General features: G+C 41.7%; 1 protein-coding gene across 1 annotated transcript in view; it reads right to left on the bottom strand.

Moving 5' to 3' along the window:
- Positions 1–23,302, bottom strand: part of LOC128697134 (trichohyalin) — a 130,186-nt gene that overhangs the window by 95,369 nt on the left and 11,515 nt on the right. The window contains exons 2-4 of the mRNA XM_070104231.1: positions 21,821–21,980; positions 18,515–18,584; positions 67–224 (exon numbers count right to left, since the gene is read on the bottom strand). Coding sequence (XP_069960332.1) covers positions 67–224; positions 18,515–18,584; positions 21,821–21,955 — 363 coding nt within the window. The 5' untranslated portion in view covers positions 21,956–21,980. The remainder of the gene's footprint in view (positions 1–66; positions 225–18,514; positions 18,585–21,820; positions 21,981–23,302) is intronic.

Raw genomic sequence — 23,302 nt, forward strand, 5'->3', positions numbered from 1 at the left:
AACTCCACCTGTGGTATGGTTTTTTTATGGAGATGTGAAGAAGCTTTAAGACTTCCTTGTACACACCTTCATGACAAAGAGTTGATGGCGCAGTCTACGGATCTGTTGATCAATGGCAACCTTGCTCAGCCTCCAAGCATGGGGATCATGGTAGACATTATCTGTACAGTCAACTGAGGTGCCCGTAACTCTGCAACCGTGCCGAATGTCCACTGGAGTTAAATCTAAAAGAAATTAATGAGAGATAAATATAATTAGGATTTTTTCAACTCACTGGCCATCTCCTACGAAAGCAGGAAGACTCAAAAAAGGAGAAAGTGTTCCTTGTTTTTACATTTAGTAATTTATGCATTGAGTTTTTGCATAGTGTGAGATGAACACGAGGAACATCAAAGAGTGATCTGTGCCATAACACAAGGCACAGATCACTCTTTGATGTTCCTTGTGTCCATCTCACACTATGCAAAAACTCAATGCACATAAAAGGCCCTAAAATCTGGAATTCATTACCTGTAAATATAAAAGAAACACTACCTGTTTATAAATTCAAGTCTCTACTCAAAGATCACTTACTCACCCAAAACCAAATAAATACTGAATAACTGAACCTTATAAATTGTATATCTTAAATGTTTCTCACAATTATATCACATAAATGTTAAACCTAAAACCGAATCTAACTTGTGCTTTATAGTAATCTGTTTACATTAATATTTTATCACTGACTTCATCATTGCTTAGTTAATCTTAAGTTAATTTTAAGCCAGCCCGTAATGCTATGCATAGTATAAGTGGCTTTGGCATGCTGCTCTTATCTGTATTTTTTTTTGTACCTCTGTATGTGTGCTCAAATTTATAATAAATAAATAAATAAAAAAAAAAGAAGGGGTTACTAGGCCCTTGCTCCCAGTATTTCAGTCACCACTTACGACACTCATTGCTTACACAGGAAGCATTCTTCACTTTCCCATGGAGATAACTGTTATTATGAAGTACAAAAACACCTAAGAAATATTTTTATACACAATACAGGTTGATATATTGATCTCTTATGCCATTTTCAGTTTTTCACGAGATATATTCTTCTGCCCGTGAAGGCATGTAGAACGGGAGGAGAGGATTAACCATAACAAGGGTGGAAACGCTGGGCGTGTTGTCTTACACATGTTGTCCATGTTCACCCATGAGTAAAAATAGGTACCTTGGAGTTAGGGGACTGGTGTGGGTCGCATCCTGGAAGAAAACTACCTAATTTGTGGGAAATGCTCTGCATAAAAAGTGGATTTCTATATAGTAGTATGTCACTGATGTCAGCTATGGTCTGTATACCTTGTACATGTACTTGTATACCTTGTACATGTACTTGTATACCTTGTACATGTCCTTGTATACCTTATACATGTATATATTGTACATGTACTTGTATACTTTGTACATGTACTTGTATACCTTGTACATGTACTTGTATACCTTGTACATGTACTTGCATACCTTGTACATGTACTTGTATACCTTGTACATGTATTGTATACCTTGTACATGTACTTGTATACCTTGTACATGTACTTGTATACCTTGTACATGTACTTGTATACCTTGTACATGTACTTATATACCTTGTACATGTACTTGTACACCTTGTACATGTACTTGTACACCTTGTACATGTACTTGTATACCTTGTACATGTACTTGTACACCTTGTACATGTACTTGTATACCTTGTACATGTCCTTGTAGAAATAAAGATATTATATTATTATAACTATGACCAAAGCTGTGTTTCTTCCCCAACAATTAAAAAATAACTACAGAAGGAAGGCTGATAATAACGGATATGTCAATTTTGACTGACAGGAAAAAAAAAAACGAGATGCTACATTCAATATCTTAAAAAAATAGAAAGTAGACTGATGATTAATCTTTAACCATCTAAATGTTGATCTACGTTCTTACTACTGGTACTCCAAATGTAGATTGATGATTTATTTACATGTCTCTAAATTTCTAGGTAGTAGGTTGGTAGACAGCAACCACCCAGGGAGGTACTACCATCCTGTGGTAGTAGGTTGGTAGACAGCAACCTCCCAGGGAGGTACTACCATCCTGTGGTAGTAGGTTGGTAGACAGCAACTGCCCAGGGAGGTACTACCATCCTGTGGTAGTAGGTTGGTAGACAGCAACCACCCAGGGAGGTACTACCATCCTGTGGTAGTAGGTTGGTAGACAGCAACTGCCCAGGGAGGTACTACCGTCCTGTGGTAGTAGGTTGGTAGACAGCAACCATCCAGGGAGGTACTACCGTCCTGTGGTAGTAGGTTGGTAGACAGCAACCACCCAGGGAGGTACTACCGTCCTGTGGTAGTAGGTTGGTAGACAGCAACCACCCAGGGAGGTACTACCGTCCTGTGGTAGTAGGTTGGTAGACAGCAACCACCCAGGGAGGTACTACCGTCCTGTGGTAGTAGGTTGGTAGACAGCAACCACCCAGGGAGGTACTACCGTCCTGTGGTAGTAGGTTGGTAGACAGCAACTGCCCAGGGAGGTACTACCATCCTGTGGTAGTAGGTTGGTAGACAGCAACCTAACAGGGAGGTACTACCATCCTGTGGTAGTAGGTTGGTAGACAGCAACCACCCAGGGAGGTACTACCATGCTGTGGTAGTAGGTTGGTAGACAGCAACTGCCCAGGGAGGTACTACCGTCCTGTGGTAGTAGGTTGGTAGACAGCAACCATCCAGGGAGGTACTACCGTCCTGTGGTAGTAGGTTGGTAGACAGCAACCACCCAGGGAGGTACTACCGTCCTGTGGTAGTAGGTTGGTAGACAGCAACCACCCAGGGAGGTACTACCGTCCTGTGGTAGTAGGTTGGTAGACAGCAACCACCCAGGGAGGTACTACCGTCCTGTGGTAGTAGGTTGGTAGACAGCAACCACCCAGGGAGGTACTACCATCCTGTGGTAGTAGGTTGGTAGACAGCAACCGCCCAGGGAGGTACTACCGTCCTGTGGTAGTAGGTTGGTAGACAGCAACCACCCAGGGAGGTACTACCGTCCTGTGGTAGTAGGTTGGTAGACAGCAACCACCCAGGGAGGTACTACCGTCCTGTGGTAGTAGGTTGGTAGACAGCAACTGCCCAGGGAGGTACTACCGTCCTGTGGTAGTAGGTTGGTAGACAGCAACCACCCAGGGAGGTACTACCGTCCTGTGGTAGTAGGTTGGTAGACAGCAACTGCCCAGGAAGGTACTACCGTCCTGTGGTAGTAGGTTGGTAGACAGCAACCGCCCAGGGAGGTACTACCGTCCTGTGGTAGTAGGTTGGTAGACAGCAACCATCCAGGGAGGTACTACCGTCCTGTGGTAGTAGGTTGGAAGACAGCAACCACCCAGGGAGGTACTACCGTCCTGTGGTAGTAGGTTGGTAGACAGCAACCACCCAGGGAGGTACTACCGTCCTGTGGTAGTAGGTTGGTAGACAGCAACCACCCAGGGAGGTACTACCGTCCTGTGGTAGTAGGTTGGTAGACAGCAACCACCCAGGGAGGTACTACCGTCCTGTGGTAGTAGGTTGGTAGACAGCAACCACCCAGGGAGGTACTACCATCCTGTGGTAGTAGGTTGGTAGACAGCAACCACCCAGGGAGGTACTACCATCCTGTGGTAGTAGGTTGGTAGACAACAACCACCCAGGGAGGTACTACCGTCCTGTGGTAGTAGGTTGGTACACAGCAACCACCCAGGGAGGTACTACCGTCCTGTGGTAGTAGGTTGGTAGACAGCAACCACCCAGGGAGGTACTACCATCCTGTGGTAGTAGGTTGGAAGACAGCAACCACCCAGGGAGGTACTACCGTCCTGTGGTAGTAGGTTGGTAGACAGCAACCACCCAGGGAGGTACTACCGTCCTGTGGTAGTAGGTTGATAGACAGCAACCACCCAGGGAGGTACTATCGTCCTGTGGTAGTAGGTTGGTAGACAGCAACCACCCAGGGAGGTACTACCGTCCTGTGGTAGTAGGTTGGTAGACAGCAACCACCCAGGGAGGTACTACCGTCCTGTGGTAGTAGGTTGGTAGACAGCAACTGCCCAGGGAGGTACTACCATCCTGTGGTAGTAGGTTGGTAAACAGCAACCACCCAGGGAGGTACTACCGTCCTGTGGTAGTAGGTTGGTAGACAGCAACCACCCAGGGAGGTACTACCGTCCTGTGGTAGTAGGTTGGTAGACAGCAACTGCCCAGGGAGGTACTACCGTCCTGTGGTAGTAGGTTGGTAGACAGCAACCGCCCAGGGAGGTACTACCGTCCTGTGGTAGTAGGTTGGTAGACAGCAACTGCCCAGGGAGGTACTACCGTCCTGTGGTAGTAGGTTGGTAGACAGCAACCACCCAGGGAGGTACTACCGTCCTGCCAAGTGAGTGTAAAATGGAATCCTGTAATTGTTTTACATGATGGTAGGATTGCTGGTGTCTTTTGTCTGTCTCATAAACATGCAAGGTTTCAGGTACGTCTTGCTACTTCTACTTACACTTAGGTCACACTACACATACATGTACAAGCATATATATACACACCCCTCTGGGTTTTCTTCTATTTTCTTTCTAGTTCTTGTCTTGTTTACTTCCTCTTATCTCCATAGGGAAGTGGAACAGAATTCTTCCTCCGTAAGCCATGCATGTTGTAAGAGGCGACTAAAATGCCGGGAGCAAGGGGCTAGTAACCTCTTCTCCTGTATATATTACTAAATGTAAAAGGAGAAACTTTCATTTTTCCTTTTGGGCCACCCTGCCTCGGTGGGCCACCCTACCTCGGTGGGCCACCCTGCCTCGGAGGGCCACCCCGCCTCAGTGGGATACGGCCGGTGTGTTGAAAGAAAGAAAAGTCTCTAAATTTGGCACAATTGGCCTGAGATGCCTGGTCAGTATAGAATGGGTCTTAACACTCAGTGTGCACAGTATTAAAAACAATCTGGGACCACTTACCGAACTTGCACGCGAAAATCACTCACTACGAAAGCAAAAGACTTGGCAGACGATGCACCATCCCCCCAATGAAAAGCAGGTGTGTCACTAGCACGTTAAGAGACCATACAGTAAGTGTCAGGGGCCCGAGACTGTTCAACTGCCTCCCAGCACACATAAGGGGGATTACCAACAGACCCCTGGCAGTCTTCAAGCTGGCACTGGACAAGCACCTAAAGTCAGTTCCTGATCAGCCGGGCTGTGGCTCATACGTTGGTTTGCGTGCAGCCAGCAGCAACAGCCTGGTTGATCAGGCGCTGATCCACCAGGAGGCCTGGTCACAGACCGGGCCGCGGGGGCGTTGACCCCCGAAACTCTCTCCAGGTAAACTTAGTACCTTGTGGGAGCACCAGTTCAATTGTGCGCCAGCTAGAGCAAACATCGTGGCAAACACCTGGGAGTCACTAATGACATGTCGTATTAACACTCCCCTTCTAGCCCTTAAACGGTCCAAATGTATATATACGTTTTTTCAACATTCGAAAATATGTAAAAACGTGTACATTATATTTTTTTTTTTTTTTACATTTGAAAATGTGTAAAAAAAACATAGATCTACTTTTGGAGCACAATGGATTTGAACGTCAATCTATTTGGACCGTTTAAGGGTTAAGAGGAAAGTGATGCTGACCCTGAGTTTAGTGGTTGTGAGATGGATGTGGCCACAAGTGGTCGAGGAAGTATCAAAAACCTTGATAATAACCCATCTGCAACATATGTGCAATATCCTTTAAATTTTGATACCGCTGGTAGTGTCATCCTGCCAGAATGTCCTATATCCTATGACCTAAGTAAAGAGACATAATTCTGGAACATGTGTAATACATGTTTGGCTGGATTTGGAGGGCATGGCTAGCTAGCTGGCTGGCTGACTGGCTGGCTGACTGGCTGGGTGGTTTTGGGTGGGTGGCTGGCTGATTAACTTTGGCTGTCTATATCTCTGCCTCTGTCTCACAGGTACACATAAGTACAGCTATCATATATAGTGTAAATTACCTAGGATAATCCATAAAAGCCAGACAAAGTGCTATACTCTGCTTGTAGATATAAGACATAAGCTGGCAAGTAATATGCATTTCCACTTGTTCAGGAATCATACGTGACGATTCTGTAAAGTGTGTAATACATGTTGGCTCATAAGCGGTTTTCTCTCAGATAGAGAGACAGACAGAGATGCACACACAGACAGAGACAGGTAGACAGAAAGACAGACAGCAGAGACAGATAAACAGAGGCAGATCTAGACAGACATACAAAACAATAGTGTACAGCCATTCGTCAGTCAGCGATGTACTTGTTTACAGATGCCTCAGACTTATGACGGGCTCTCTGACAAGTATTCACACCTAAATAATGTATATTAGAGCTGATTTCTTCTATTCTGTTTATTACAATATACAGTACAGTACTGCATAAACATTTAAAAATATACCAGAAATGTTATAGATGGTGCAAAGATGACATTGAAACACTATCAGAGATGACTGACACAAACCCACTACCATTATAGTATGCTCCTCATTTAGCAACGAATTCCTTCAACGGAGTGGTCTCATCAACGGAACTCCGTCGTTAAGTGAGGAGAGGCTGAATTTCTTTGCAAAGCTTACAATGTGTGTTTACATTTGAAAATTGTTTCATTATTTGATTGGTACAAAGACAACCACTAACATGCCGGGGCATTTTGGGAAGACTTAACCTAACACTTAAAGACTACTTAAGTTTAGACAGGTAAAGAGTGGCAAATTTTAAATACGTATTCATTATTTTACCGTTATTAATATGAGGCAGTCAAAATTTTTAGTTAATAAACTTTATAGTTTAATGTAGACGAAATTGATAACAGTATCACAAGTAGTACAGCAGAGGAGTGCTAGAGATAGTAGGGGAGTGCTAGAGACAGAAGGGGAGTGCTAGAGATAGTAGGGGAGTGCTAGAGATGGTAGGGGAGTGCTAGAGACAGAAGGGGAGTGCTAGAGATAGTAGGGGAGTGCTAGAGACAGAAGGGGAGTGCTAGAGATAGTAGGGGAGTGCTAGAGATGGTAGGGGAGTGCTAGAGACAGAAGGGGAGTGCTAGAGATAGTAGGGGAGTGCTAGAGATGGTAGGGGAGTGGTAGAGATGGTAGGGGAGTGCTAGAGATAGTAGGGGAGTGCTAGAGATAGTAGGGGAGTGGTAGAGATAGTAGGGGAGTGGTAGAGATAGTAGGGGAGTGCTAGAGACAGAAGGGGAGTGCTAGAGATGGTAGGGGAGTGCTAGAGACAGAAGGGGAGTGCTAGAGATGGTAGGGGAGTGCTAGAGACAGAAGGGGAGTGCTAGAGATGGTAGGGGAGTGCTAGAGACAGAAGGGGAGTGCTAGAGATGGTAGGGGAGTGCTAGAGACAGAAGGGGAGTGCTAGAGATGGTAGGGGAGTGCTAGAGATGGAAGGGGAGTGCTAGAGACAGAAGAGGAGTGCTAGAGATGAAAGGGGAGTAATAATAGTTTAATAGATAAGAGGTAATAAAATATTAGGGAGAGTTGCTTCAGAACCTGTTAGAGATTAGCATAGTGTGGGTATGGTTATTATTGAGAGATAAAATGAATTTTAAACCTTTGAGGGTCGAGACCCCCAATCCTGAACTCCCTCTCACGGTCGAAAAATTAAAAAGAAAAAAATATTGTTTCATGTGAAATGATAGAGAATCTTTTCCCAATGGTAATGACACCATAATTATGAAATTTTTTGGAAAACTTATGAAATTATGCTCTCGCGAAGTTAGTGGTCTCGATGATATTTATGCATCGGCGATTTTGCCCACTTTGAGCCCTATTTTCGACCAATTCCAATCTTCCAGTTGACTAAAATCATAGCTATTTTGTTAGAACTCCAATTGTTCTATCGACTGAGTACAAGAAGCTACCCATTTACCAATTTCAACTACCCAATAAAGTGGTTAGAAATTGGCAATTTGGCCGGTTTCACACAAATTTCAGAAGATGCCAATTTCAAAATAGGGTCCAGAATAAACAAGACAGACATTCCTGGCACTAAAATAACATTTTCTAGGTTCATTAGCCACGTCTCCGGGCCCCTCTTATATTACTTTTGCTCTCCATTTTGAATTTTTATTCTCACAAAAAATAGAAAATTTACTGTTATGCAGACTACTGTATTATTGTAAAAATGGTATAAATAATATCAGTGCACTTGTGAAAGAATATTAGACTCACCAGATGACATGTATTGGACGCATGGCGTGATTTGCTTACTCTTTAATATCGGCAAAAATCGAACATTTCCGCTACTTTGAACTCAATTTCAAGGTACTTTTCATTGTGAAATCAATCAAAATCATCTCTATTTCTGTAATATATCCTCCATTTTATCAAATGACACCAAGAAAACGAGCATATACTGCAAAGTCGCTGTTTGAAACCAAAAACATGGTTGGTGTTTTTTTTTTTTTTCTCCTTATGCACTGCTTGCTGCAGAATTTTTTTTATACTGTGCACACTGACCATGCAGATCCATTCTTTCATATGTAGGCCTACCAGCTTTCTTCCACCAGATTTAAAGGCGCTAGAATTTTGGCGTATAAGTACGTGACCAACAATGGCTGTTAAGATGTACATGTACGTGACTGACCCTCAAAGGATCAAGTATAGTCCTAAATTGATTTGTGGGTAAGAGACGTCTTGCTGATTTGGGCAAAGAGTTTCAGACAGCTTGACAGACAGCTTGACAGACAGCTAGACAGACAGCTAGACAGACAGACAGAGAGATAAAACAATGATAAATAAAAAGCATATGCCAAGGTTCACTGGGAGCAGTGCATGATCAGAAATATTGAGTGACGAGTGAATGCACCATCAGCAGTGTAAAGTGACACTTGTATGACACCATCAGCAGTATAGAACGACGCTTGTCTGACACCGTACTTCAAGAAGTTTCACACACTTCTAAAAACATTGCTGGAGCATATAATTTATATGTATATACAGCCACTCCTCACTTAACAATGGAGTTCTGTTCCTAAGACCTTGTCAGTAAATGAATTCGTCGCTAAGTGAGGAGCATACTATAATGGTAGTGGGTTTGTGTCAACCATCTTTAATAATATTTTAATGTCACATTTGCATCATTTATAACATTTCTGGTATATTTTTAAATGTTTATGCAGTAATTTGCTGTATATTGTAATAAAAAGAATAGAAGAAATCAGCTCTAATATACATTAAGGTATGAATACTGGCCAGAGAGCCCGTTGCAAGTCTGAATCATCGGTAAACGATTATGTTGCTAAGTGAAGAGAGGCTGTATTTCTAGACAATAGTATGTAACCAAAGCAGATGAACATATTCACCTGTCAGTGTGCTTGCGACTGTTAAATTACTATTTCTATACCTAATATTAGTGTCAGAACAAAGACTGGCTATAAAATCACAAGAACAGGTCGGCCATCACTAATCCAGCAATCAGTAATCTGGTTCCATTGGTAATCCGGCACTAGTTTCAGCTAGCATAATTTCAAATTTCTGGGGTTGCCACACCAACCTGCCGCTACTGTTTAGTGGTGCAGCTTGCTGCATAAGTCATTCTAATTTCTTTTTTTATCCATTTATTGTTATAACCTGCTCACTTTTAGCCCTAGCCATGGTTCCAATGAATAAAAGAAATGCTTCTCATTGTGTAAAGCACCTACACAGCACACTGTCCATAAAAGATAAGGTGGATTTGAAGTCACAGTGTTGACGTGTACTTGGCTCTGTGAAGACCTGTTTGCGCGCTCTCTACGAATTGAAGCAAGATGCCTTCCATCGAGCAACTTTACCAACAGCTTAAGGAAGAATTGAGGTTGGCGAATATGGAAATTCGGCGACTGACCGAGGAAAACAAAAAGATTCGGAGTAGTCCTCCTGTTTTGAGTCCTCAGGTCAAGAAGGGAAACTGGTCAGTGGCTGGACAGCAGGGAAAGAAGTTGACGATCAAGAAGACGAATGGAAAGGTAGAAACGATGAAGAAGAAAGAGACTGCCGTGGAAACTGTTGTGGAAACATCCAATACATTCTCAGTGCTACCCGACGAATGTGAGTCGAATACTGGGAACGTCACGACGAAAGACATTAAGGAAGGTACGAATATTGTTGTTGTTGGGGATAGCCAAGTTAGGTATATGGATAGGGCGTTCTGCTTGAAGGACAGGAGTAGGAGACAGAGAGTTTGCTTTCCTGGGGCTGGGATGGAGGATATTGTTAGCCGTCTGGATGACATCATGAGAGGTAATGGGAGTAATCCTATTATCTGTCTCAGTGCTGGAGGCAACGATGTTGGCAGACGTAGGAGTGAAGACCTGATTAGCAGGTATAGGTCAGCAATAGAAATAATTAGAAGTAAGGGTGGGAACCCTCTCATATGTGGTGTTTTGCCAAGGAGGGGAGTTGGAAATGAATGGTTGTCCAGGGCAATTGGTGTCAATTGCTGGCTGGACAAATACTGTAAGGAAAATGCGGTAACATTCGTTGACAACTGGGACCTCTTCTATGGCAGAAATGACATGTATGCCAGGGATGGGGTTCACTTATCTACGTGTGGGGTGGGAGCACTGGCAACTGCAGTGGAGGGAGCAGTTAGGACTTTAAACTAGGAATAGTTAGTGGTATGGGTTTTGGCAGGAAAACAGTGAAGTCCCAGTGTAGTAATATTACGAGTTCTAGGGGAACTAGTAATAATAAGAACGAGATAGATATTGAAAAGCCAGGGACCTTGGGTGATAAGGACAGTAATAGGTTTAGTAGAAAAATAGAAATGAGCAGGAAGGGTAAAGAGAAAGGAGAGTCTTTCAATGTTTATTATGCTAATTGCCGTAGTGCTAGGAATAAGATGGACGAGTTGAGATTAGTTGCTAGTGTAGGTAACATTGATGTATTTGCCTTAACTGAGACGTGGTTTAATTCAAAAAGTCGGGACATGCCTGCGGAATGTCATATTCAGGGTTTTAAATTGTTCCAAGAAGATAGAAGTATTGGGAGGGGGGTGGGGTGGCATTGTATGTCCGAGATCGCTTGAACTGTTGCATAAAAACGGGTATTAAGTCTGAAGTAACACATACAGAGTCTGTTTGGATAGAATTTTCAGAGGGGCATGAAAAACTGATTTTAGGAGTGATATACCGTCCCCCTAACTTAGATAGGGACCAAGGGAAACTACTATGGGAGGAAATTGTTAAGGCCACAAGGCACGATAATGTAGTAATTCTAGGAGACTTTAACTTTAGTCATGTTAATTGGAATTTCTTGACTGGGAATTTAGAATCATACGACTTCTTAGAAGTATTTCAGGATTGTTTTTTGAAGCAGTTTGTGACAGAACCTACAAGGGGAAATAACCTGCTTGACTTAGTTATGGCAAACAATGAATCCCTTGTTAATAATTTAGAAATTTCAGAGGAACTGGGTGCTAGCGACCACAAATCAATTACATTTAGCATTGAATGGAAGTGCGATAGTAGCGATAACTCAGTAACAGTCCCAGATTTTCGCTTAGCAGATTACGATGGGCTTAGAGAACACTTATCATCTGTTGACTGGGGTAACGAAGAGAGCTATCAATTTGACAGTTTTCTGAACACTATACATGCTGCTCAAAGAGCGTTTATCCCATATAAAGAAATTAGATCAAATAGAAATGACCCAAAATGGATGAATAATAGGCTCAAATATCTACTAGGGCATAAGAAAGGAATTTATAGGCGTATCAAAAGAGGTGAGGGTCATCTTATGAATCAGTATATTGACATTAAGAGGGACATTAAAAAGGGGATAAGAAAAGCTAAAAGGAACTATGAAATTAAAGTTGCTAGGGATTCTAAAACTAACCCAAAAAGTTTTTTCCAGGTCTATAGAACAAAAGTTAGAGATAAGATAGGTCCCCTTAAAAATAACTATGGGCATCTTACTGACAAAGAGAATGAAATGTGCTTGATTTTAAATAATTATTTTCTCTCAGTTTTTACACAGGAAGACACTAACAATATTCCAGTAATTAATTTTTACAGTGGGCTAGAAGAAGATAAATTATGTAACATCACAGTCACTAGTGAAATGGTTGTGAAGCAGATAGACCGACTGAAGCAAAATAAGTCGCCGGGTCCTGATGAGGTTTTTTCAAGGGTTCTTAAGGAATGCAAAATGGAACTCTGTGAACCATTAACTAATATTTTTAATTTATCTCTTCAAACAGGTGTAGTGTCTGATATGTGGAAGATGGCTAATGTAACTCCTATTTTTAAAACAGGGGACAAGTCGTTACCGTTAAATTACCGCCCAATAAGCCTGACCTCAATTGTAGGCAAATTACTAGAGTCAATTATAGCTGAGATTATAAGAAGCCATCTCGATAAGCATAGCTTGATTAATGATACTCAGCATGGATTCACAAGAGGCCGGTCTTGTCTAACTAATTTATTAACTTTCTTCAGTAAAGCTTTTGAGGCTGTTGACCACAATAAAGAATTTGATATTATTTACTTAGATTTTAGTAAGGCATTTGATAGAGTTCCTCACCAAAGACTGTTGAAGAAAGTAGCAGCTCATGGCATTGGGGGAAAAGTGCTCTCGTGGATCGAGTCATGGCTCACTGACAGGAAGCAGAGAGTGTCCATAAATGGGGTTAAATCCGAGTGGGGATCTGTAACAAGTGGCATTCCACAGGGATCAGTCTTGGGCCCATTGTTGTTTATAATATATATCAATGATCTTGATGAGGGAATTACTAGTGATATGAGCAAATTCGCCGATGACACAAAGATAGGTAGGATAATTGATTCAAACATAGATGTTATGGAACTTCAGGAGGATTTAAACAAACTCTATTCTTGGTCAGAAAAGTGGCAGATGCAGTTCAATGTAGATAAATGCAAGGTTCTGAAGCTTGGGAGTGCCCATAACCCTAGTACTTATAAGTTAAATGATGTAGAACTTAGCCATACAGATTGCAAAAAGGACTTGGGGGTTATGGTGAGCAGCAACCTTAAACCAAGACAGCAATGCCTAAGCGTACGTAATAAGGCAAATAGATTACTGGGATTTATATCAAGAAGTGTAAGCAACAGAAGTCCAGAGGTCATACTGCAGCTTTATACATCATTAGCAAGGCCTCACCTAGATTATGCAGCTCAATTCTGGTCTCCATATTACAGACTGGACATAAATTCGTTAGAAAACATTCAGCGTAGGATAACTAAATTAATACATAGCATTAGAAATCTTCCTTATGAAGAAAGATTGAAGACTCTTAAGTTACATTCACTTGTTAGACGAAGAATGAGGGGAGACCTGATCGAAGTGTATAAGTGGAAGATAGGTATTAATAAAGGGGATATTAATAAGGTCTTGAGGATGTCTCTCCAAGAGAGAACCCGCAGTAATGGATTTAAATTAGGTAAGTTTAGATTTAGAAAGGACATAGGAAAGTATTGGTTTGGAAATAGGGTAGTTGATGAGTGGAACAGTCTACCTAGTTGGGTTATTGAGGCTGGGACTTTGGGTAGTTTCAAATCTAGGTTGGATAAGTACATGAGTGGGAGGGGTTGGATTTGAGTGGGACTTTCACATCAGAGCTTATTTCTTGGGTGGCATTGAAAATTGGGTTGGGCAAATGTTTTGTTAGTGGGATAAATTGTAAAGGACCTGCCTAGTATGGGCCAGCAGGCCTCCTGCAGTGTTCCTCCTTTCTTATGTTTCTTATGTTCTTATGTTCACTGTCGGTAGCCATGAACTCAGCACACTTAGATAAGCTGTGACTGGTAAATTTGGGCCTACATATGAAAGAATAGGTCTGTGTGGTAAGTGTGCATAATGAGAAAAAACTGTGACTGTGATTTTGGTGTAAAAGAGCGACTTTGTGGTGTATTTTCGTATGGTTTATATGATTGTATTCTCGTTTTTTGGTCTCATTTGATAGAATGGAAGATATATTACAGAAACAGTTATGATTTTGATTGATTTTGCAATGGAAAGTACCCTGAAATTGAGCTCAAAGTAGTGGAAATGTTCAATTTTTGCCGATGTTTAAGAGTAAACAAATACGTGTAAACAATACGTGTAAACAATACGTGTCCAACTGGTCAGTCTAATATGCAGTCACAAATGGGTTAACATTATTTATACAATTATTATAATAATGCAGCAGTCTACATAACAGTAAATCTTCTGTTTTTTGTGAGAATAAAAATTCAAAATGGAAAGCAAGAGTAATAAAATATGGGCAGCCTGGAGACATGACTAATGAACAGAGAAAATGATCTTTTAGTGACAGAAATGTCTGCACTGTTTATTCTGAACCCTATTTTGAAATTGGCATCACTTGGAATTTTGTGAAATTGGCCAAATTACCAATTTCTGACCATTTTATTGGGTCAGAAAGCACCTAGCAGTAAATAGATACCTGCATATTAGTCACCTTACACCTGCTGCCTCTGTTCACCTAGCATTAATTAGATAACTGGGTGTTAGTTACCTTACATCTGTTGTAGGAGGTACAGTGTTGTGACCTTCTGTACCTCAAGTCCCACCTAGCTCTGAGGTGCAACTTACGTCAGTGAGTAATTATTATCTTAGTCATACCTGGCCCAAATTATGAGCACGTAAGAATTCAGGACAACGCCTGTGAACCTCATGCAAATAATTTCTTCACATTTGCTACCACCGTTCACCTAGCAGTAAGTACGTACCTGGGTGTTAGTTACCTTACATCTGTTGTCCCTGTTCACCTAGTAATAAGTAGGTACCTGGGTGTTAGCCAACTGGTGTGGGTTGCATCCAGGGCACAAAATTAACCCATAACCAGGGACTATATACTATGTCACTGATGTCAGCTATGTCACTGATGTCAGCTATGTCACTGATGTCAGCTATGTCACTGATGTCAGCTATGTCACTGATGTCAGCTATGGGCTGTATAAATTGTAACATGACCTTGTACAAATAAAGATTATTATTATTATTATTATTATTATTATTATTATTATTATTATTGTTAAGAGGGGACACCATAAACATGACTGTATACACTTGGGACACTTTTATTGAAGATTTTTTGGTTCTGGAATTTTGATGAATTCAAATTCATGAGGAATTGCAAAGGATATAGGCTAAATATATAGTGGCAAGATAGGGTAGTAATAATAATAGAAGTAATAGTCTGGTCTCCATGAGGAAGTGGAGAAGAATCCCTCCTCCCTAAGCCATGAGTGTTGTAAGAGGCAACTAAGATGCCGGCACCGAGGGTTAGCAATCCCTTCTCTTGTATACGTTACTAAATATAATTACAAGAAGAAGTTTCACATTTCTGCTTTTTCGGGTCACTTGCGTTGGTGGGAAGCAGCCGCTGCATTAAAACAAAAATTATAGTCTGGTGGAGGGGACCAGTAGTGAAGCGTAAATCTCATGGCCATAACTTGGGGCAGTCTTGAGGAAGCTTACCACAGTACAGGTGGGGTTAGAACCCAAGGCAAGTGAGTCATATAACTCCAGGCCAGTGCGTTAACCACTAAACCAGCTGGCTACAATAAGATTCATCCAACTAGATATAGTTCTATAAACCACAGAGAGGTTAGAATGGGCCACACACTGTGACCACAAATGTAAATTTTTACAGACAAATCCCACACCATTACATGATATGTAATGGTGTGGGATTTGTCTGTAAAATGATATGTCTGCAATTGAGCAATTACCTTTCTCTACTTCCGGCAACCGACGCCTGACCACCACTACTCCTCTCTCAGGCTAAGGCAGCACTTTTCAATCATAGCCATTTAGCATTTATTCACACTTTCTAAAATAAATGTATTCACCACTTAGTGCACGCTAAGGATAAAAATATTTTAGGTGAGTATTGCGTGCAAAAGATGTGCTCTTTTTTTAGGCCTAACTCTGTTGCTCACTTAATATATGATAGTGTAAACATATTACCAGTCTTTTATATGCATTTGAAAGTATAAAGAAATATGTCTCACTTTACAGCATTTTTACTTTACAGCGGCAGCCTGGAACCTAACATGCTGTATAATTTCCTCACTAACAGAACACAGAGAGTAGTCGTCAACACAGTAAAGTCCGAGGCAGCTACTGTGAAAAGCTCTGTTCCACAAGGCACAGTACTCGCTCCCATCTTGTTCCTCATCCTCATATCCGACATAGACAAGGATGTCAGCCACAGCACCGTGTCTTCCTTTGCAGATGACACCCGAATCTGCATGACAGTGTCTTCCATTGCAGACACTGCAAGGCTCCAGGCGGACATCAACCAAATCTTTCAGTGGGCTGCAGAAAACAATATGAAGTTCAACGATGAGAAATTTCAATTACTCAGATATGGTAAACACGAGGAAATTAAATCTTCATCAGAGTACAAAACAAATTCTGGCCACAAAATAGAGCGAAACACCAACGTCAAAGACCTGGGAGTGATCATGTCGGAGGATCTCACCTTCAAGGACCATAACATTGTATCAATCGCATCTGCTAGAAAAATGACAGGATGGATAATGAGAACCTTCAAAACTAGGGAGGCCAAGCCCATGATGACACTCTTCAGGTCACTTGTTCTATCTAGGCTGGAATATTGCTGCACACTAACAGCACCTTTCAAGGCAGGTGAAATTGACGACCTAGAAAATGTACAGAGAACCTTCATGGCGCGCATAACGGAGATAAAACACCTCAATTACTGGGAGCACTTGAGGTTCCTAAACCTGTATTCCCTGGAACGCAGGAGGGAGAGATACATGATTATATACACCTGGAAAATCCTAGAGGGACTAGTACCGAACTTGCACACGAAAATCACTCACTACGAAAGCAAAAGACTTGGCAGACGATGCAACATCCCCCCAATGAAAAGCAGGGGTGTCACTAGCACGTTAAGAGACCATACAATAAGTGTCAGGGGCCCGAGACTGTTCAACTGCCTCCCAGCACACATAAGGGGGATTACCAACAGACCCCTGGCAGTCTTCAAGCTGGCACTGGACAAGCACCTAAAGTCGGTTCCTGACCAGCAGGGCTGTGGCTCGTATACTTTGGTTTGCGTGCAGCCAGCAGTAACAGCCTGGTTGATCAGGCTCTGATCCACCAGGAGGCCTGGTCACAGACCGGGCCGCAGGGGCGTTGACCCCCGGAACTCTCTCCAGGTAAACTCCAGGTAAACTCCAGGTAATTGTCAACAGCTATTTGCCTTCTTACTATATATTCTTTTGTAGCTACAATACTGAACACCACAAACCTATTAAAGTAAGCACACAAGGAACACAAGTACAGTAGAACTGCTGTATCTGTGGTTTTACTTATCAGCGGTTCATCCTGGCCTGAAAATAACCCTTAAATTTTGTTTAATAATGGCCCCAAAGTGCAAAAGTAGTGATTGTGGCTGCTCTTCAAAGCCAAAGAGAAGCTGTGAAGTGATTCTCATCTCAACTTATTGTGCACAGTTTAGCAATTAAACTTTATCATATGTATGATTATTTTTTTTATTAACACGTTGGCCATCTCCCACCAAGGCAGGGTGACCCGAAAAAGAAAAAGAAAATTTTCACCATCATTCACTCCATCACTGTCTTGCCAGAAGGGTGCTTTACACTACAGTTTTTAAACTGCAACATTAACACCCCTCCTTCAGAGTGCTGGCACTGTACTTCCCATCTCCAAGACTCAAGTCCGGCCTGCTAGTTTTCCTGAATCCCTTCATAAGTGTTACCTTGCTCACACTCCAACAGCACATCAAGTCCTAAAAACCATTTGTCTCCATTCACTCCTATCAAACACATTCATGACTGCTTGCTGGAAGTCCAAGCCCCTCGCACACAAAACCTTATATGTATACAGGGTTCGCTACTATCTGTGGTTTCAAGTTTCCACGGTAGGTCTTGGAAAGTATCTCCTCAGATATAGGGGTCCAACTGTACTGTTAGTTTAGGTGTGAAGTAGTGTTTGCACCGTTCATGCCCCCTGAAAGTGGAGTGAGGATGTTGGTGTTCTGCAGTCACTTAAACTGGCACTTCTGGTAAAACAGCTGCTGCATGATCGCCATGTCTGCAATGGCTAAGTGGGTCTGCAGGCTGCTAGCAGAAACAGCCCAGCCTTAGGCTGTTTCCCATGATCTGGTAGGCAAGGCTTTCACCTCACACACTGAGTGTCCATGGTTCGATCCCCAGCCCATTGCAATCACTGGGTGTGTTTCCTCACACCTACTGTCCCGGTTCACCTAGCAAGTAAGTAGGTACCTGGGTGTTAGTAGACTGGTGTGGATGGCTTCCTGGGGGACAATATCAAAGGCCCACAATGAAAATAAGATACAAACCTCAATGACGCACTGACTTTATCATATCTTATATGTAAGTGCAGTTGTAGAAAAGCCCCTGAAACTGGTTGCAGATAAAGTTCAGGAAAACTCAATCTTGGTGGGAGATGGTGAATGTGATAAAACAAAAACATTCCTATTAGTATTAAAACGCACCTGTTGGTGAGGCAGCCAAGGCTGACACATTAGCAGCAGCGTCGGAGGTCACTGTGCTGCTGCTCACATTCTGAAAGTGAATAAAATAAATTCAAATTGTTAATTTGAATACTAATGGAAGAAATCACAATTTAATGTGTGATTGCAAATATAAAAGAAATCCTGTTTTTAACTGGTATTTTTTATGTACAGTGGTATCCTGAGCTTCTAACTAATTTCATTCTAGAAGGCCGTTCGAGTGCCGATACCGAATGAATTTGTTCTCATAAGGAATAACAGTGTGACTTTGTAAATGGTCCAAGTTGGACGGAAACGTCGTCGTAAGCTCCTCTCTTCTATGTGCGGGTTATTTGTGTTCCCATAAGGAATAATATAAATTAGATTAGTCCATTTCAGACCCCCAAAAATACACTTACATAATTGTTTGACTTCGGAGCAGTTCGAAACTTGGGGTACCACTGTATTAATATTATTAACACTTAAAATTACTAATATTAATAATACAGTGGACCCCTGGTTTACGATATTATTTCACTCCAGAAGTATGTTCAGGTGCCAGTACTGACCGAATTTGTTCCCATAAGGAATATTGTGAATTAGATTAGTCCATTTCAGACCCCCAAACATACACATACAAACGCACTTACATAAATACACTTACATAATTGGTCGCATTGGGAGCTGATCGTAAACCGGGGTTCCACTGTACTATCACTTGCTCCCTTGTGGGAGCAAGGGGCTAATAATCATTTGTCCTGTATACATTACTAAATTTAAAAAGAGAAACTTTCATATTTCTTTTTGGGTCGCCCTGCCTAGGTGGGATGCAGCCAGTTTGTTGAAGAGAAGAAAAAAACATCTTCACCGCTCTCACATCTACCCCGGTGGCCTGGTGGCTAAAGCTCTCGCTTCACAAACGGAGGGCCCGGGTTCGATTCCCGGCAGGGTGGAAACATTTTGACGTGTTTAATTACACCTATTGTCATGATCACCTAGCAGCAAGTAGGTACCTGGGTGTTAGTCGACTGGTGTGGGTCGCATCCTGGGGGACAAGATTGAGGACCCCAGTGGAAATAAGTTAGACAGTCCTCGATGACGCACTGACTTTCTAAGGTTATCCTGGGTGGCTGACCCTCCAGGATTAAAAATCCGAAGAAAATCTTATCTTATCTTATCTTACCTATGGTATATGTGCATGGAGTTCAACCACAGCAAATCACCTTAAACCTGTAAACACACATCGTAACCTTAGCAAAGAAATAAATATTTTATTTTATTCTTTTATTTTAACCCGTAAACGGTCCAAGCAGATCTACGTTCACATGTGTAATGCTACAAAAGCAGATCTACGTTCACATGTGTAATGCTACAAAAGCAGATCTACGGTTTTTTCACATATTTTCAAGTACAGTGGACCCCCAGTTAACGATATTTTTTCACTCCAGAAGTTTGTTCAGGTGCCAGTACTGACCGAATTTGTTCCCATAAGGAATATTGTGAAGTAGATTAGTCCATTTCAGACTCCCAAACATACACGTACAAACTCACTTACATAAATACACTTACATAATTGGTCGCATTGGGAGCTGATCGTAAACTGGGGGTCCACTGTACTTTCAAATGTTGAAAAAACGTATATATACGTTTGGACCGTTTACGGGTTAATAATGCAACAAAAAGCTGCCGTGAGATTGATTACAAACTGCTACGCCAGGCAACACACCCCACCGCTATTTAAGAACTTGAACCTGCTTAACATACAAAATACTCACTCATATTATTTAGTTTAACCCGTAAACGGTCCAAACGTATATATACATTTTTTCAACATTTGAAAGTATGTAAAAAAAGTAGATCTTATTGTTTTTTTACATTTGAAAATGTGTAAAAAAAACTTTGATCTACTTTTTTTTTTTTTGTTACATTTGAAAATATGTAAAAAAAACGTAGATCAACTTTTGTAGAACTAAACATGTGAACGTAGATCTGCTTGGACCGTTTATGGGTTAATATTAGTTCAATATGTTTATTATGCACCCCATACCCATCCTGTGGGTGGTAGTCACCACATACCCATCCTGTGGGCGGTAGTCACCCCATGCCCATCCTGTGGGCGGTAGTCAAAAGATTACAGAGGTACATAATGGGTCCAGTGACTGGACTCCAAAGTTTTGATAGCTGAACTAGTTACAAAGGTAATGAACTAGATTTGGTCACAATCATGACCAAATTACAAAGGTAATACACAGAACATTATTCTCCAATATTAACCTCCTTTCAAACTCCTTCTTGAGAACTACAAGAGTATGCACTTGCATAACACAAGACACAAAAAACTCTTGATATCCCTCGTGTCCATCTCTCCCTATGCAAAAAAATGATATGCATATAAAGAGCCCTAAGATCTGGAATTCATTGCCTGAACATACAAAAGGACCTTTGCCTGCATGCCAATTCAAGGCTCGGCTTAGAAATCACCACGAAGGTATAAATACAGTGGAACCCCGGTTTATGATCAGCTCCCAATGCGACCAATTATGTAAGTGTATTTGTGTAAGTGCGTTTGTACGTGTATGTTTGGGGGTCTGAAATGGACTAATCTAATTCACAATATTCCTTATGGGAACAAATTCAGTCAGTACTGGCACCTGAACATACTTCTGGAATGAAATAATATCATAAACTGGGGGTCCACTGTACTCATACATATCAATACTTGATAGTTTGGTAATTAGGAGGTGTGGGATTGCAATAACTATTACCCAGAGGGTTGAGGAGGGGTTGTTGAGGTGGTTCAGACATGTAGAGAGAATAGAACAAAATATAATGACTTTGAGAAAATATAAATCTGTAGTGGAGGGAAGACCGGGTAGGGGTTGGCCTAAGAAAGGTTGGAAGAAGGGGGTAAAGGAGGTTTTGTGTGTGAGAGGCACTGACTTCCAGAAACCATGCATGAGCATATCAGATAGAAGCGAATGGAGGCAAATGGTTTTTATGATTTGAAGTGCTGTTGGAGTGTGAGCAAGGTAACATTTATGAAGGGGTTCAGGGAAACCGGCAGGCCGGACTTGAGTCCTGGAGATGGAAAGTACAGTGCCTGCACTCTGAAGGAGGGGTGTTAATGTTGCAGTTTTATAACTGTAGTGTAAAGCACATCTCTGGCAAGACAGTGATGGAGTGAATGATGGTGAAAGTTTTTCTTTTTCAGGCCACCCTGCCTTGGTGGGAGATGGCCGATGTGTTAATAAAATTAAAATAATCAATACTCACACTATTAATAATTCAACTGTACAAAGGGATTCTCACCTCTAAGCTTTCCAGCTCATCATATAAGCTATCAATGGTGACGTCAATATCTCTGATCTCTTCCTCGATAACAAAAGTGTCAACAACATCTTCATGGTCACCCTCGTACCCGGGACTTCTGGTGCCCACGGGCATGTCTTCCGGAGTGCTTCTTCGGGTCCTGGAGCATGGTATAAGACTGGGTTACCAATAAATGGTTTAGAAAACGAACAAGTTGATACATGAGACATTTGTACCGTTAATGAGTTGCGAGAGTTTTTCCACTCCTGGAGCCCGGCCATGCGCCAGGCTTTTCTGATGTAACATTTAGGTATCTTTATTAAAGGAAATGTTTTATCAGCCAGTGACTGGCAAAATGTTCCCAGAATAAGTACAGTGGTACCTCGGGATACAAACAGCTGAAAACTTGAACAGTTATGTAAGTGTATTTATGTAAGAACTTTTCTAAGCGTATTTTTGGGAGTCTGAAGTGGATTAATCTAATTTACATTATTCCTTATGGGAACAAATTCGTTCGGTAGCGGCACTTGAACAGCCTTCTGGAATTAATTAATTTTGTATCCTGAGGGACCACTGTATACCCAAATGTTGCACAAGTGTCTTATATATCAACAGCAGGTTACATACATTTATACCACATATATGAGAGTACATGGGAGAGATAGACAGTAGAGGACTTAGGATTGAACACCAAGGAAGCTATCCCATACCCTATAAAAATCCTACTGTGAGAGGGGAATATTAAGTCAAATGCAAAGTCAAATTTTGAACATTAAAATGGTATAAAATACCGACAGGTTGTTAGGTAAGACACATATGCAACAGTTAGGTATCTTTATTATGAAACGTTTCGCCTACACAGTAGGCTTCTTCAGTCGAGTACAGAAAAGTTGATAGAAGCAGAAGATACTTGAAGACGATGTAATCAGTCCATCACCCTTAAAGTTTTGAGGTGGTCAGTCCCTCAGTCTGGAGAAGAGCATTGTTCCATATTGTTTCATACTATGGAACAATGCTCTTCTCCAGACTGAGGGACTGACCACCTCAAAACTTTAAGGGTGATGGACTGATTACATCGTCTTCAAGTATCTTCTGCTTCTATCAACTTTTCTGTACTCGACTGAAGAAGCCTACTGTGTAGGCGAAACGTTTCATAATAAAGATACCTAACTGTTGCATATGTGTCTTACCTAACAAGTCAAATTTTATTTTCGAGAATTTTATTTTTTATCACACCGGCTGCCTCCCACCAAGGCCACCCAAACAAAAAGAAAACAAAAGAATTTCATCTTTTAACACTTAGTAATTTATACAGGAGAAGGGGTTACTAGCCCCTTGCTCCTGGCATCTTAGTCACCTCTTATGACATGGCTTACACAGGAAGGATTCTTCTCCACTTCTCCATGGAGTTCCAAGAAATCACAAGGTATAAACCATACCACGGGTAGGGTTAGAACTTGTGATCTCTCTGATCGCAGGTTC

This window comes from Cherax quadricarinatus, chromosome 89, assembly GCF_038502225.1.
Source record: "Cherax quadricarinatus isolate ZL_2023a chromosome 89, ASM3850222v1, whole genome shotgun sequence".
NCBI classification, from domain to species: Eukaryota; Metazoa; Arthropoda; class Malacostraca; order Decapoda; family Parastacidae; genus Cherax; species Cherax quadricarinatus.